Here is a 16,532-nt window from a genome sequence, read left to right as displayed (position 1 = left end):
ATTTCCTTGTAAGATCAGCTTTATAGTGGCTAAGGTCCCCGCCTTGATCCCATATGGCCCCTGGTTCTAATCCCGGCGGCTCCACTTCCTCTCTATCTCTCCTCCTCTCAATATATCTGACTTTGTAATAAAAATAAAATAAATCTTTAAAAAAAAAAAGTTAAAAAAAAAAAGATCAGCTTTATTGCGCTATCATCTGTGGACCTAAAATTGTGGTACAGTGGCTTAAGCTGCTGATCGCAGCATTGGCATTCCATATTGGTGAATGCTTTTCTAGTACCAGCTGTTCCACTTTTGATCCAACTTTCTGCTAATGTGCCTGATAAGGCAGTGGATGATGGCCCAAGTGCTTTTACCCCCACCACCCATTGGGAGAGCCAGATGGAGTATCAGGTTCCTGGCATCAGCCTGGTTCAGAACTGGCTATTGCAGCCACTTGAGGAGAGACTCAGCAGATAGACGATCTCTCCCTGATCCCCACCTCCCCAACCAGGATCTCTCTCCATTTTTTTCTCTTTTTCTCTCTTTCTCTCTCTCTGCCTTATAAGTAAATAAGTTTATTTTTAAAAGATGTAAAATATACATTATGAAATTCACTTATTTCAAATGTGTAACGTGGGGCCAGTGTTCTGGTACAGTGAATTAAGCTGTCACCTACAATGTGCTGCCAGCCACATGTGAGACCTGAGTAGAGTTTCAGGTCTCTGGCTTCAGCCTGGTCCTCCTCCACCCACGTGACCATCCGGGGGAGTAAAGCAGCAGGTGGAACATTTCTCTGCCTCCCTTCCTCTTTCCCTCCTTCTCTCTGACTTTACCTTCCAAACAAAATAAATAAATCTTCATATATATATATATATATAATCTCAACTCAATTGTAATATCTTTATAGACAAGTATCTCCATCATCACAATCTAATCTCAGAGCATTTCTATCACTCTAAAATGAATGTGTATCCAATTATTGTTACTCTACATTTTCAGTTCTGGCCCTAGAGAATCCTTTTAACTTACTTTCTATTTCTATGTATTTGTCTTTTCTAAACATTACATGCGTGCATTCCTCAAAAAAATTCACAAAAAATGGAATTAAAAGATTTAGGGCCTGGTGCAGTAGCCTAGTGGCTGAAGTCCACGCCTTGCATGCACCAGGATCCCATATGGCTGCTGGTTCTAATCTCAGCAACCCCACTTTCCATCCAGCTCCTTGCTTGTGGCCTGAGAGAGCAGTGGAGGATGGCCCAAAGATTTGGGACCCTGCACCCGTGTGGGAGACCCATAAGATGCTTCTCCTGGCTTCAGATTGGCTCAGCTCCAGCAGTTGCAGCCGCTTGGGGAGTAAACCAAAGGACAGAAGATCTTCCTCTCTGTTTCTTCTCTCTGTATATCTGACTTCCCAATAAAAATAAAATAAATCTTTAAAAATGATTTTAAAATTTTGGTTCATAATTTTTGAAATTGGCCTAATTTTAAAATATTAATATATTATCTATTTTTAAAATATGCATTTATTTCACTGGAAAGAGTTATATGTAGAGAGAGAGGGAGAGACAAGAGAGATTTTTCCGTCTGCTAGTTCACTCCCCAAATGGCCGTAATAGCCGTAGCTGGTTAAGGCCAATGCTGGAAGCCAGGACTTTCTTCCTGCAGGTCTCCCATATGGGTGCAAGGGCCCAAGGACTTGACCCATTCTCTACTGCTTTCTCAGGCCATTAGCAAGGAGCTGGATTACAAGTGGAGCAACTGAGACTTTAACAAGCACCCTTAGGGGATGCCAGCACCACAGGCAGAGGATTAGCTGGCTATGCCACTGTGCTGGCTCCAACATTGTTTTAATAATTTACTTTTTCTAGTAACTTTTTGAAAATCCCTGGTATACACAGATCTCAAAATAGTTTTTTTTGTTTCAGAGTAATGGATTCTTCCTCTAAAAAATGAATATTTATGTTTATTTGAAAGGTCAAGCGATAAAGACAGCGAGATCTTCAGTCTGTTAATTTGTTCCCCAAACTCCCCAGTAGCTGGAGTTGGGCAGGCCAGAGCCAGCAGCCAGAAACTGCATCCAGGTCTCCCATATGAGTGGCAGGAATCCAAGTGCTTGAGTCATCAGCTGCTGCTCCCTAGTGTGCCCATGAGGAGCAAACTGGGCAGGAAGCAGAGGCAGGACCTAGACCCAAGGTCTCTCATGGGATGCAGGCATCCCAAGCAGCAGCTTACCCCATCCTGTCACAATGCCCATTTATCAGAATATCTTTCACTTCCGTTTTCCAATCATTTTGAAGTTCCCTCCTGTTCACTGGATCTTACAGTGTGTGACCTTTTGCGTCTGACTTTTTTCACTGTGCTTAAACATGATGCTGAGGATTTATTCCTGTTATACTGCGTTATCAATCCTGTGCTCCATTTTATTGTCATCTGTCACACTGTATGCCTATTCCATATTTTGTATCTCTACTCAGCAGTTAATGGACATTTGGGTTGTTTCCATTCTGTGGTATGTTAATGCAGCTACTTGGGCAGACTGTTTGTGTGGATTTGTTTCCATTTCTCTTGGGTTGTTACCTAGGAGAGAAATTCCTGGGCTTTATAGTGAGTATTATTTAATCTCTTAAGACATTACCAGAGTAACCATTTCCCATTCCCATCAGCAATATGTGCGCATTCTACTTTCTCCCTATTCTCACCAACACTTGTTTCTGTCTTTTTTATTAAATTCATTCTAGTATAGTTTAAGTGGTACCTTGTACCTGCAGTTTCAGATTGTATTCTTTTAAAGATTTGTTTTATTTATTTTGAAAGGCAGAGTTACAGAGAGGGAGAAAGCGAGTAAGAGAGGGAGAGGGAGAAGGAGAGAGAAATGTTTTCCATCTCCTGGTTCACTCCCCGAATGGCTGCAATGACTGGGGCTAGACTAGGCCAAATCCAGGAGCTTCTTCCAGGTCTCTCGCAGGAGTACGGGGGCCCAAAGACTTGGGACATTTTCTGCTGTTTTCCCAGGCACATTAGCAGGGAGCTATATTGTAAGTAAAGCAGCCAGGACACAAACTGGCACCTGTGTGGGATACAGGCACTGTCTACTATGCCACAATTTTTTAAAATATTATTTATTATTTGAAAAACAGTTGTGGAAAAAGAATGGGTGAGATAGAAGAGATCTTCCAAAACGCTAGTTCACCACCCATATGGTTTCAATAGTCAGAGTTGGGCTGGGCCAAAGCCAGGAGCTTCTTCCAGGACTCCCATGTGGGAGTAAGGACCCAAGTACTTGGGCTATCTTCAGTTGCTTTCCAAGATACCCTAGCAGGGAGCTGGATGGAAAGTGGAACAGCCAGGACATAAACCGACACCCATATGGGATATCAGAACCATAGGCAGCAGCTTCACTTGATCTTGGCCAAAAGGCCGAGAAGCAGTTGGCAGCAGCTGTATTTGCCACGCCACAGCACTGTCCCCATGTATTTCTTTTTTTTTTAATACATTTTATTATTATTCTTATTATTTTATAGTACAGTTTCATATTCCCTTATCCCCTCCCCAATTCCCTCCCCCCCCAGTTCCTTTATATCATTACTAACATATAGTTCTTCATACTCAGTCATATGTCCATCATTGCGGGCCTGGACAATGGCAGAGAGTCCAGAATCCTATTGTCAAGATATAGTAAACAGTTTCATTGTAAGTATATCTTTGTCTGGAAGCAGAAATGCATACCGCACTACATCCTCACATCTGAATGTTAGTCTCCATTTCACAGCTACTGTACATCCCCTTAAATGAAAAGTCACGTTTCAAAATCAACAATAGAAAGAAAAGAGGAAATTTACAATGCCATGAAGTTAAATGACATGTTACTAGATATGACAGTCTCCATTACACAACTACTGTACATCCCCTTAAATGAAAAGTCATGATACAAAATCAGCAAATAGAAATTTACAATGCCTGAAGTTAAATGACATGTTACTAGATATGACGGTCTCCATTACACAGCTACTATACATCCCCTTAAATGAAGAGCGACAAAACAAAATCAACATCTGGAAGAAAAAAGAAATTAACAACACCAAGAAGTTAAATAACATGCTATTAAATGACTAATGTGTGGCTGAAGAAATGAAAATCAAGAACCTTCTTGAAGAAAATGATGCTACCGTATGATATACGAGTCATTGAATGATTTACTCGGAAGTGTTTTGAAGAGATGAAACTAACAGAGAATGACAAAACCCATGTGATATAGTTTCCACTAATCTTTGTTGAAGTGTGTCTCCTCCAGACAATAAGCAGATGGGTTTTGTTTTTTAATCAAGTGTACTACTCTATGATGTTTGAGCTTAAGCCATTTACATTCAGAGTTTAATATACATGGGTGTTACGTTGGTCCTGTCATTTTAGCAATGGGTTGTTCATTGGTTTAGTCTTCTGTTGTCATTTTACTGGGATGTTCTTCCCGTTTGCCTTTGGTTTTGGTAGGTGCTATTCCTCTTCTCTGCCAAGAGAACATCTTTAAGTATCATTTGTAGGCCAGGTTTGGAAGAGGCAAATTCTTTTGGCTTTTCTTTACTGTGGAAGAATTTTATTTCATTTTCAAAGACAAAAGAAAGCTTTGCTGGATATGTTATCCTGGGCCGAAAATTTTTTTCTTTTAGAATGTGGAATATATCACTCCATTCTCTTCTTGCCTGTAGAGTTTCCTGTGAGAGATCTCCTGTGAGCTTAATTGGCTTTCCTTTATATGTCAATTGATTTTTTTCACGTGCACATTTAAGGATCTTTTCCTTATGTTCAATTGAAGAGAGCTTGATGATCATGTGTCATGGTGAAGATTGCTTTTGGTCAAGCCTGTTGGGAGTTCTGTGCCCCTCCTGGAACTTGTTTCCCAATTCTTCCTCTAGATTAGGGAAATTTTCCTTTATTATTTCATTAAATACATTTGCAAACTCAGCTTCTCTTTCTGCACCTTCTGGGACTCCCATAACTCTTAGATTTGGTCTCTTAATAGTGTCTTTCAATTCCAGAATACTTTTTTTGGCCTGATCCAGCTCTGCTTCCAGCTTTTTGTTTGCTTCCCCCTGGTGACAGGAAATACCTTCCAATTCTGAGATTCTTTCTTCTGCTTGCTTCATTCTATTTTGGAGACTCTCCACTGTACTCTTAATTTGCTCTACTGTGTTCTTAATTTCTGATATACCAGCCTTGATTTGCTTTATTGCTTCCTTAAATTCTCTGAACTCTTGCATGAGCTTCTCATTGTTGATCAGAATCTTTAAAATGAGTCTTATGGATTCTGTGTGCCCCATTTTCTCGATGTCTTCCTCAGTTAACTCTGAGATTGGCAGAGGGTTTTGCTCCCTTGCAGGAGAGTTTTCGGCAATATTCATTGTGCCTTTGTCTCTTCTTTTGCTCTTGATCATTGTACTTCTGGTTAGCAGAGTCTTCTCCTTGGGGTAGGTTTCTAAGCTGTGTCACTCACAGGTCTACAATGCAATTTTACTTATTGCGGTTGGTACACAACTTTTCTTGCAGCCACTTGTGCCACAACCTCCAGCGAGTTCCAGGTCTGGGTTCTTATGTCAGATTTCCACAGCCCCAGCTCTTGGCTCACCACTCACCACCTCCTGTGATACCGTGGTGTGGCTGCACCGTTGTCTCTGCAACCTTTCTCCCACTTCTGGTTAGAGCAGGTCCCAGGATTAGAGAGACACCAGGTGTCCTATATAATTAGGTTGTTGGTGGCGCTGATTTTGTCGGAACCTGTTGGACATTAGGTCTGGGTACCACACGGACCTATTTTGACCCGTACGATGACCCAATCAGTATTATTTTCCTGCGGGACCAGTGCAATCTCGGACCTGTGCAATCTCGGACCAGTGCAATCTCGCGAGATCAGCACATGCGCAGTTCACTGTTGTCCCCTGCAGTCCCAAAGCTATTTGCTGCAGTGCCCAAAATGGCGCCTGCCGTACAACCACGAAGGTTCTTGATTTGCTGGCCGTCAGATCTGAGGGCTATCCCAGACCTGCCCTGAGTGGAACCTGTAGAATGCCACGTCGTTGCAGTTCACTGAGTCAGAAATGAGCTCACTCCCAGCTCAGCGCATGCTCAGTCCTCTCCCTCACCCTTTCCTCCTTACGCAAAATGGCGCCCAATTCAGCTCTAGGGGGCCGACTGGACTGTGAAATCCACTCTGTTCTCGCACTGCCCGTCTGAGATCTGCTGCTCTGTCTCTGCTCCTGGTCAAATCAAACGGACCAGCAGGGCAGACAGTTCTTTGTCTGGGTTCACCTCCCAAGCTCCCAGGGAAAGTCCCTTCCCACCTGGTTGCTGGTGGAGTTCCGGCTGCTGTGGAGTTCAGATCGCCGTGCTGGAATATCAGCCTCTGCAACACCACACCGTTGTGTCCGCTGCTTTCCTGTGTCTGTCAGTCTCCAGGTACCCCTCTGCTGTTGTTCTGTCCTTTCCTATTTTCTGAAATATGTCCTCTCTGCTTCATCCTGATTAAATGTTTTTCCATCTGTATAAACGTGTCCTTACTCTATTCCGCCATCTTGATTCTCTCCATGTATTTCTTTAATGACTAACAAAATTGAACATTTTGCATGTGCTAGTATTACTAGCCCATTGAATATCTCCTTTGGTAAAATGTCTATTGAAGGACCCGGTGAGGTAACCCCTAGTGGCTAAAATCCCCACCTTACATGCACTGACATCCCATATGGGTGCTGGTTCATATCCCAGCTGCTCCACTCCCCATCCAGCTCCCAGCTTGTGGCCTGGGAAAGCAGTAAAGGATGGCCCAAAGCCTTGGGACCCTGCTACCATGTGAGAAACCTAGAAGAAACTCCTGGCTTTGGATCAGCTAAGCTCTGGCTGTTGCGGCCACTTGGAGAGTGAACCAGCGGATGAAAGATCTTCCTCTCTGTTTCTCCTTCTCTCTGTAAGTCTGACTTTCCAATAAAAATAAAGAAATCTTTTTTAAAAAAGTCTATTCAAACCTTTGCCCAAGAGTGAGCATTTAACATAGTGGTCAAGATGCCACATTAAAGTGCCTGGGCTTCTTAAGTCATTATCTGCAGCCTCCCAGGGATATTAACAAGAAGCTAAATTGGAAACAGAGCAACCAGGGCTTGAACCAGCACTCTGATTTGGGATGAAAATGTTCCAGGTGGCAGCTTAACCTGCAAATACCTACCACATATTTTGCTCATGTTAAAATAATGTACCTTACTGTTATAAGAACTCTTTTTTTTTTTTAAAAGATTTATTCGTTTTAAAACAGCCAGATATACACAGAGGAGGAGAGACAGAGAGGAAGATCTTCCGTCCGATGATTCACTCCCCCAGTGACTGCAACGGGCCGGTGCACGCCGATCCGAAGCCGGGAACCTGGAGCCCCTTCCGGGTCTCCCACGCGGGTGCAGTGTCCCAATGCATTGGGCCGTCCTCAACTGCTTTCCCAGGCCATAAGCAGGGAGCTGGATGGGAAGTGGAACTTCCGGGATTAGAACCGGCGCCCATATGGGATCCCAGTGCTTTCAAGGCAAGGACTTTAGCCGCTAGGCCACGCCGCCGGGCCCTATAAGAACTCTTTATATGTGTTATCAGTATTTTACCAGATATAAAATTGAAGCTGCTTCTTCCCAGTCTGTGGCTTTTATCATTTCCTTTTATGATTTCTCTCTTGCAAATTTTGGAGGGAAAAAGGACCAGGCAGAGCTGTGTGCCAGGAGTCTGGCAGTAACAGGGGGAAGGATGAGGGAGGGCACAGAGAGCTCTTTGTGTAAGTTGTAACAAACGAAACTGGCACAAACCAAGTTTCTCAAAATCGTCTGGGAGCCAAAGGGTTATAAGCATCTGTGTACTGAAGCCTATTTACAGTCCAGTTAATCAGTAAACTGGAATCAGTGAAGCTACCCATCTAAGCAAGTGCAAAACACTTTTCAAAAGGTTTTCCTGGACTAAGAGAAAGAAAATGAGGGAAAAGAGCTGTGTGGCGCTACCAGAGCTACAGAAATAATCTCCTGTGTCCACGGGGACCTTCCTAACTTCCTCCCAGTTGCTGTGACACTGGTGTGTCCCCGGGAGTCACTGAGCCGAGCTGCTTCTTGGCCCCTTGAGTTCTGACCCCTGAGGCGGACACGCTCCGTTCTGTCCCTGAGGAAGCCTGGCAAGATGTCGGACTGCCTCACAATCTTCTTCCATCTCCTGCTGCTCTTCAAGCTCATCACCCCCATCACCTTCCGTCACCACCGCTACGATGACCTTGTGCGGACGCTGTACAGGGTGCACAACCAGTGCCCGCACATCACGCGGATCTACAGCATCGGGCGCAGTGTGAAAGGGAGACACCTCTATGTGCTGGAATTCAGTGATTATCCCGGAATCCATGAGCCCCGTAAGTCCCCGTGCCCGGGTGGAACCAACCCCGGGTAAAGTATTGCCTCTTCCTCAGCCTGAGGTCGATTTCTCCTTCCTTCCCCCTTAAACTGCCCCACCTCTGGGAGCCGAGTCCCTGTGTCAGGCCCTGGCTTGCCTCTCCTCTGGGTTCTGTCTGCTCCAGGCCTTCCTGGTGAAGAGTGGGTCTTCTTTCCTGCTTTCCTTCCAACCCTACCTTCTCTTCCCTCCCATGATGTTCCTTCTCTGTGATTATTCTATCTTCTGGGGTCCAGTGACTCTGGAGATATAAAAAGAAGCAATGAACCCTTATAGTTATTTCAAGAAACTTAGAAAGGTTCAGGGATGTCTGACCCAGGAATGATGGCCTCACAGAGCATGGGACCCTCGAGAGAATCTGGGACTGGGGTGGTAGCTTTACTTATTGGATTCTTTCCTGTTTGTTTCTATGATAATATGAATCCATAATTTGGGTTACAAAAGTCAAAATTAAATAAGAAAAACAGCAAAGCCTATATTCACAGATAACCACTGTTAGTATATCAATGTGTTTCCTTTCATATGTTTTCTATGCATACTTAAACCTACATCTATCACATACACATGTAATTATGCTTATAAAAGTGGAATTGTACTATAACTTCTCTTCTTATACTCTTTTTACAATTGTGAAATTTTATTTTCGTTTTATTTGAAAGGCTTAGATACAGAGAAAGAGGGAGATTGCTCATTGATTTGCTCCTCAAATGCCTTCAACAGCCAGGATTGTGCCACTGTCAAGTCAGGAGCCAGGAACTGCATCCTGTTCTACCCACTACTTCCCAGGTGCAATAGCAGGAAGCTGGATCAGAAGCAGAGCAGCTGCGACTCAACCCTCCACTCTGATATGGGATGCCAGCATCATAAGCATAGCTTACAACATCATCCGCAATGTTTAATGACGTACCATCAAATGTGGGGGCTGTGTAATATTCCATTGCATGGTTTGTTTAACTGCTTACATGTTGATGGACATTTGGATTGCTTCTAATTTTGTACTGCATTTCAGCAATGGTGACAGTTATGTCAGCTTCTCCTTCACATTGTCAACCTCAAATCTCCCTTCTCCTTTCCACTTCCACATCCAGGCCTAACCCAAGCTCTCTCCCAATCTGCACTAGGCTCCTAACTGGGCTTCCCAAACTCCTGACCGCTGCCACCCTCTGAAAATTCCAGGTGGCACACAGATGCTGGAATAATTTTTCTCATCACTCTCCTGCTCCCAAACCTCACACTCTGTGGATTCTAATCCTGACACAGGAGATGCTTAGGGGTGCCATGTGGTTGTGTGGGGACAAGCTCCTTGCTTTTTGGAGTTGCACTTGCTTGTCAGGCACCCCACCTCTTCTGAACTGCCTGCTCCTTGTGGAAGCTCCTGGGTAGATGCGCATGGGCATTATAGGGTTAGCCCCTGACCCCATGTCCCCTTCTTGGTATCTCTGCACTGTAGCTTCAGAACCCTCACTGAAGGCTTTCACACAGCATCAGCTGCACCAGTCCCTCTTTTCTTTGAAACCCTTTAGCTGTTCCTCCATTAATTCCTTTCATTCATTCCACAGATATTTATCAGTCACTATACGCAAGTTCTTTTGTAGTCAGTGGAAGCATAGCAGGGAATGAAAAAGAAAAAAATAGACTTTTCTCTCCTGGTCAAGAATTCTAGTGGACAAGACTAGCAATGAAAGGCCAGTTCAACAGATGTTGTATCAGGTGGACATAAGTGCAGCAGAGAAAAGCAGTGGTGCAGAAATGTAGGGCTGTGACTGTGCGGGCCAGACCCATGTTGGGGAAAACTGAGTGGCAGGCTGAGGGAAGAGGGAACACAGCATGCCACCGGGGCCAGAGCATGTCTAGCCATGTGGGCAGCAGCAAGGGGGCTTACGGAACAGGGGGAAAGCAGGAGGAAGAGGCAGAGCTGGCCGCTCAGGCACTCCCACAGCAGGGCGTGGCAGGCCGCACAGGCCTTTGGAGATATTTTGGCTCCTATTTTGACTAACATGAGGTGCTCCTGAAGGACTTTAAGCAGAAGAGAGTCAGGATGTGACTTAAATTGTTTAAAGATCACTTGGTATTAGGTCAGCGAACTATAGTCCAGGGGCAAGCCTCTTGTTCTGTAAATGAAGTTTTATTGAGACACTGTCATTTTTGTATTATCTATGCTGTGATTGGCTGCAAAAACTGAAGAGCTGTGATAGAAACAATGAGGCCCAAAGGTGTTTTCAATCTCACCCCCAAAAATTGTGCCAGCCCCTGACTCTGGAGTGTAGATGCTTCTGGGCCTTGGCAGATGCAGGAGACCGAGTGGGAGCTTCATGAGACTCCAGGCTTTCCAGCGCAGTTGATGGCAGTGGTGGTATTCAGTGAGGGTGTGAGGAAAGTGACAGTTGTGAGTGTTGTGAGAAGTGGCTGTATTCTGGCTGCACCAAAAGGCAAGCCAAAAGCATTTGACACCAGGGCCTACTGAGAGCATGACACTGCTGGGTTCTGTTGGGTAGTGGGTGTCAGACCTGGATTTCACAGAGAAGTTTACAAAAATTCCTCTTAATAAATGAGAGATTTGAGAGGGAGTAAAACGTATTTTCTAAATTTTATTTTACTGGAAAAGTGTATAAAAAAGACTATCCATCATCCATTACCCCCAGTCTTTTCTCAAAGAGGCGAAAATCTTTCACCTGCTGGTTCACTACCCAGTTGACTATAATGGCCAGGGCTGGGCCAGGCTGAAGCCATGAGTCAGAAGCTTCTTCTAGGTCTCCCATGAGGGCTCGGGGCCCAAACACTTGGGCCATCCTTCACTGCTTTCCCAAGCACATTAGCAGGAAACTGGATCAGAAGTGGAACAGGCAGGACTTGAACCAGCAGCACCCATATGGGATACTGGCACCACAGAAAGCAGCTCTACCCATGATCCCACAGCAGTGTCCCTAGGAGAGGAAAGTAAAAAAAATAAAACCCAAGATGAAAGAAGTACTTTGAGGTTAAAACGCTCACATTATGGAACATTGTTGTGTGAGCCTTATGGGCTAAAAGCATCCCTTTGAAAAAGACTTCAAGATGTACATGGAGATTGACAATAATAAATAAATAAATAATAATGAACAAATAAACAATAAATTATAAAATGTATAATTACATATTATATAAATCATAAATATTTTATATAACAAAATATATAGATGACAAATAAATATATTATAATATAAAGTATTAATAATTTATAACTATGTTAGAAATATAAATAAATTTAACAAGCATTTTTTATTTTTTATTTATTTAAAAGGCAGAGACCTAGAGAGAGATAAGAGATACTCCATTTACTGATTCATTCCTCAAATGCTCTTAACAGACAAGGCTGACCCAAGCTGAAACTAGCATCTGAAGGTAACCAGGTCTCCACTGTGAGTGACAGGAAGCCAGCCACCACCCACTGCCTCCCAGGGTGTCATTAGCAGGAAGCTGGATGAGAAGCAAGCAGACTCTGAAGCCAGGCCCTGAACGAGGAGACACTGAAATCCAGAGAAATGTCTGACCTGCTGTGCCAAACACCTGTCCCCAGAGCACCTCTGGTTCTTTTCAAAGAACCTCCATTCTCACCTCCATTTAACAAGTAACATGGCCCAAGAGTAACAAGACATAAAGAGATCTTTTCCTATTCTTTCTCTGATGAGGAGCAGAGATTTTACTTTTATAGGTGCCAAGAAAACTAAGCTTTCCACTGGTACGAATAGCAACTGTTAGGCTATAACCTCAAGTTCTTTGTCAGAGCAGGCTTTGGTAAAATCCATCCTTATCCTGAAAACATCTGTCTCCACTACTGTAAATGGTGCTGTAAATGCTGGCTAGGCTTTGGCCTTCCTCCACTCCATTATGGGCAGGGTGTTTAAGCGCTTGCCTCCCTAGGACCCATCTGGAGGTTAGTCATGTCTGCTTTACAAGCTTGCTGTCAAAGTGGCTAGTGCAGCGTGAGTTTGACTTACAGCAATTGTGATCTCTGGCATGTGTGTTTTGTAGTTTTTACAAATTGCAGCCCAAGGATCCTTAGAGGAGTCCCAATGAAAGGAAGTATGAGGTTTTATTTCAGTCGTTTCTGAAAGAAAAAAGCTCCCTTATCAAGGTTGGGTGCCAAAGATACCTTGCAACCTTGCCTTTCTTCTCTCTGCGCATGTGCGCTTCCCTGCGGACAGTGGAGCCGGAAGTCAAGTACGTGGGCAACATGCACGGCAACGAGGTGCTGGGCCGCGAGCTGCTGCTGCAGCTGTCTGAGTTCCTGTGTGAGGAATTCCGCAACCGGAACGAGCGCATCACCCGGCTCATCCAGGACACGCGCATTCACATCCTGCCCTCCATGAACCCCGATGGCTACGAGGTGGCCGCTGCCCGGGTACAGAGCCGCGGAGGAGGGGGGTGGCGGGAGGCGCTTTGGGAGTTAAAAGCAAAGCTGACAAAATGAGCATGTCCTCCGTCCTCTTGTAAATGGCACTCAAAAAATCAAAGACATAATGATCAAGAAGGGAAAAATAAAGCTAAGGACTTGGGTTCAGACCTGTAGCCCCGGAGGTAGTAAATGCAGGCCAGGCCCTCTCTGAGCTTTGGGTCCCCCTGTGTCTGTTCACCTCCAGGTTTCGTTGTGAGGATCAAAGTGGTGCCGTCTGTGACAACACTTTGTAGACTGGAAAACACAGTACAAATGCTGGGAACGGGAAGGGATTGCACAATAGACTTCCTTTCCTGATGTTTACCGTTGACCCTGAACACTCTTCACACTTCATCCATTTACATCTGCCAGGGACATGCTACAAGTGTAAGCTTTCCCCAGATCTAGGGGACCGTGCTGCTAATACCAGGTTTTTTCTGTAGAGTTCTCCCTCTACCAGTATACAACTTGACCTTTCTGCTCTTTGTTCTAGAGTTAGATTTGTAGGCAAGGCAAATGGACAGATAAGCAAAATGTCTATGGGTTCTTTATTTCCTAATATAAATTCAAAATGTCTTTTTGCCTAACATTAAATTGGTAATTTTCTTGGGTGGCTGTGCATCAGACTCTCAGGTGAAAATTTTTGAAATGTAGATCTCCAGGCCCTGCTCCAAACCTGAATTAACAGTTTCAGAGATGAAATCAGGCATCTTTCTGCCTTGCACAATGGATACATCCTTTTAAAAAGCTGTATTTAAATGTGGGGGCTTGGGGAAAGGGAATTAAAGCACATTTTACACCTACTTGAAGATAGAGTTAGGAAGGTGGTTGAAGGTAGATTGAGGAATGAAGCCAGGATGTTGAGTCAAACACAAAATTGCCTTCTGCAGTCTTACAACTTCCTGCTGAAATGATTCAATAAATGTAACAACGCTATCCTACCATTGGAAATCAGAGAGGTGCTCACTAACACACCCCAAAACTTAAGTTCCCCAAAAGTTCAAGGGTATAGGGCAGAAGCCCAGTATGGCTGCATTCTTCCTGTATTGCAGTGGAGAAACTGGAGAATCAACTCAGTGCTGCCCATATCCTTTGCAATAGACAGGATGGGAAAAACCCTAGTGGGCCCTTTCTGAGAAACCAGTCACCTCTGCTCACCTTTTGTTTTACTGATTGATTTATTTATTTGGAAAAGCACTGTGGAAGAAAAAAAGGAAGTAACAAAAAGGGACATCTCATCCTCTAGCTTATCCCCTGTATGCCTGCAATAGCTAGGGCTAGGCCAGGCTGAAGCGAAGACCCAGGAGCTTCACCCAAGTCTGCCATTCCTGTGAATTGCAGGAACCCAAGACTTTGGGCCTTCCTCTGCTACCTCCTAGAAGCATCAGCAAGAAGCTGGATTGGGGGCAGAAATGGGACTCAATCCCAGGCATTCCAGTATGGGATGCAGGTATCCCAAATGGTAATTAAATGTGCTGTGCTGTGCTGTGATGCTCCCCTCTCCCGCTGCTACATTCTTGTTCAGAGGGAGCAGATCTTGAACCTGACTCCCAGAACTACAGGCAACCAGAGGCAACCTGCCTGCATAACTGTACAGGGACAGCCTACCTAGTTCCCAGCTTTAGAGTCACCTACAGGTGGGCAGAACAATGGCCCCCAATATTGCCAGTGTTCCCTGGCAATAGGGAATTAAAAGTTGCAAAGGGACTAAAATTGCTGATCAGTTTACCTTCCAATATTCTGGATTATTTGGGGGAAGAGAATTGCTGAGGTCAGAATCAGAGATGGATTTGAAAGATGTGATACTGCTAGCCTGGAAGGCAGAAGAAGGGACAAACACAACAGGTGGCTAGAAGCAGGGGAACGTCAGGACAGAAATTCTAGAGCCTTTAGAAGGACTCAGTCCCTGGTGCTATCTTACCTTTAATCCTGTGAGAGTCAGTCAGTCTTCAAAACTTGAAGAGAATAAACTTACTGTTTTAAGCTGATACATTTATGGTAATTAGCTGCAACAGTAATAGAAAACTATTACATCACCAGCTACTCAGAAGAAAGATAAGAAACCTAAACTGTTTTAAAGAAGGGGAACAGTGGGATTCTCTTGTGTAACCACTTTGGAAAATGGTTGGGCAATTTCTTGTAAACTGAAGCATAGACTTAGGTCATGAACAGCAGTGCTACGTGTAGATTTCTATCCAAGGGAAGTGGTCACACACAGCTACACAAGGACCTGGACATGAATGTTCATGGCAGAGCTGTTAACAGCTAACAAGCAGAAATAGCCCAAGTGTCCATGGTTGAAGAGTGTCCTCTGTCTTGAAGTTCATATTTAGTTAGAACCATTGGCTGTGACCATTTTGGGGAGTAGGGTCTTTGTGGATATAATTAAAATTTTAAATTGATGTCCTTATAAGAGGAAACAAATTTGTAAATAGCTACACAGACACCTGGGAAGATGAGCACCTAAAGATGGAGGCAGAAATTCAAGTGAAGCATCTGTTGACCAAGAATTGTCTCCTACCACCAGAAGCTAGGAATGACCAGAAAGCCATCTTGGACTTCCCTATAGAACTAAAAGAAAGTACATTTCTAATATTATAAGCTGCTTGGCTTAAGATTATTTGCTACAGCAGCCCCAGGAAGCTACTCAGTCTATCAGCTGGTGAAATGGATGAACAAACTGCTAAGTCCATAGAATGGAACCATTCAGCAATCAAAAGGAATGAAGTGCTGATATGTAGATAGGTTATTCCAAGTGGAAAAAACAAGCACAAAAGAACGTGTGAGATGTGACCCTACTTATATGATATATGCAGAAAGGCAGGTTTGTACAAAGTGATTACCTGGGCTAGGGTAAACATGAGGAACAACTGTGAGTGGGAATGAAGTTTTTTTTTTTTTTTTTTTTTTTTTTTTTTTTAAGGGATAGAAATGTTCTAAAATTAGCTCATGGTGATGGTGTGCAGTGCTGCAAGCATATTAAAATTGGTTGGTTTATACCCTTAAAATAAATGGATTATATTTCAGCAAAACTATTTTAAAAATAAATAAAAACCTGGTGTTCCCATTATCCTGAAACACCTTACTCTTTCTAGAGCTTTTCCTGGGATCTCAACATTCCCATGTTCGTGGCACTTGGGATAAGTAAAACAAGGAAATGCTCTATCATTTGATAGATTAAACTACAGCCAAAGTGATATAATATTCCTAAAGTACAGTATTCAGTTTGAAACGTTACTTTTTTGACCTCTCATTTCCCTCCCAGGGCCCAAACGTGTCTGGATATCTGGTTGGCAGGAACAATGCAAATGGGGTGGACCTGAACCGGAACTTCCCTGACCTCAATTCCTACATCTACTACAACGAGAGAAACGGAGGCCCCAATCACCACTTGCCCCTTCCAGACAACTGGAAAAGCCAGGTAGGAGATGAAATTTGTGAACAAAGCAGGTAAATTGGCATCTGGAATATCAAACAGGCAAGCCTTAAGCCCCTGACTGGGTCTGCTTTGATCTGTCTGGAGCAGTAAGTGTGTCTTATGTGTCTTTGTGTTTAAACCCATCCTGCCCCAAGACAGAGCCCTCCATGGAGTGCATGTTTACTGAATGTTAGGTGTGAGCCCTGCTGGTGGTGAAGGAGGTGACAGTGGTACCATACAGTCACATGGTACCTAACACATTTATTAAAT

The 16,532-nt window shown here is 43.9% G+C and overlaps 1 protein-coding gene across 9 annotated transcripts in view; it reads left to right on the top strand.

Annotated features, from left to right (window-relative positions):
- The window catches only part of CPN1 (carboxypeptidase N subunit 1), a 71,421-nt gene that overhangs the window by 27,378 nt on the left and 27,511 nt on the right, over nucleotides 1-16,532 (top strand). For 6 of the 9 annotated variants that reach the window (XM_058671177.1, XM_058671181.1, XM_058671180.1 and 3 more), the window contains 3 exons: nucleotides 8,218-8,392; nucleotides 12,615-12,811; nucleotides 16,110-16,265. In XM_058671177.1, the coding sequence (XP_058527160.1) occupies nucleotides 8,218-8,392; nucleotides 12,615-12,811; nucleotides 16,110-16,265 (528 nt within the window). Of the gene's footprint in view, nucleotides 1-7,845; nucleotides 8,393-12,614; nucleotides 12,812-16,109; nucleotides 16,266-16,532 lie in introns of those variants that run through there. The other 3 variants (XM_058671183.1, XM_058671176.1, XM_058671184.1) reach the window with 1 other exon arrangement.

This window comes from Ochotona princeps, chromosome 13 (genome assembly GCF_030435755.1).
Source record: "Ochotona princeps isolate mOchPri1 chromosome 13, mOchPri1.hap1, whole genome shotgun sequence".
NCBI lineage: Eukaryota > Metazoa > Chordata > Mammalia > Lagomorpha > Ochotonidae > Ochotona > Ochotona princeps.
Note: the sequence above shows the minus strand (reverse complement) of the source record. Positions and strands in the feature narration are given on the sequence as shown.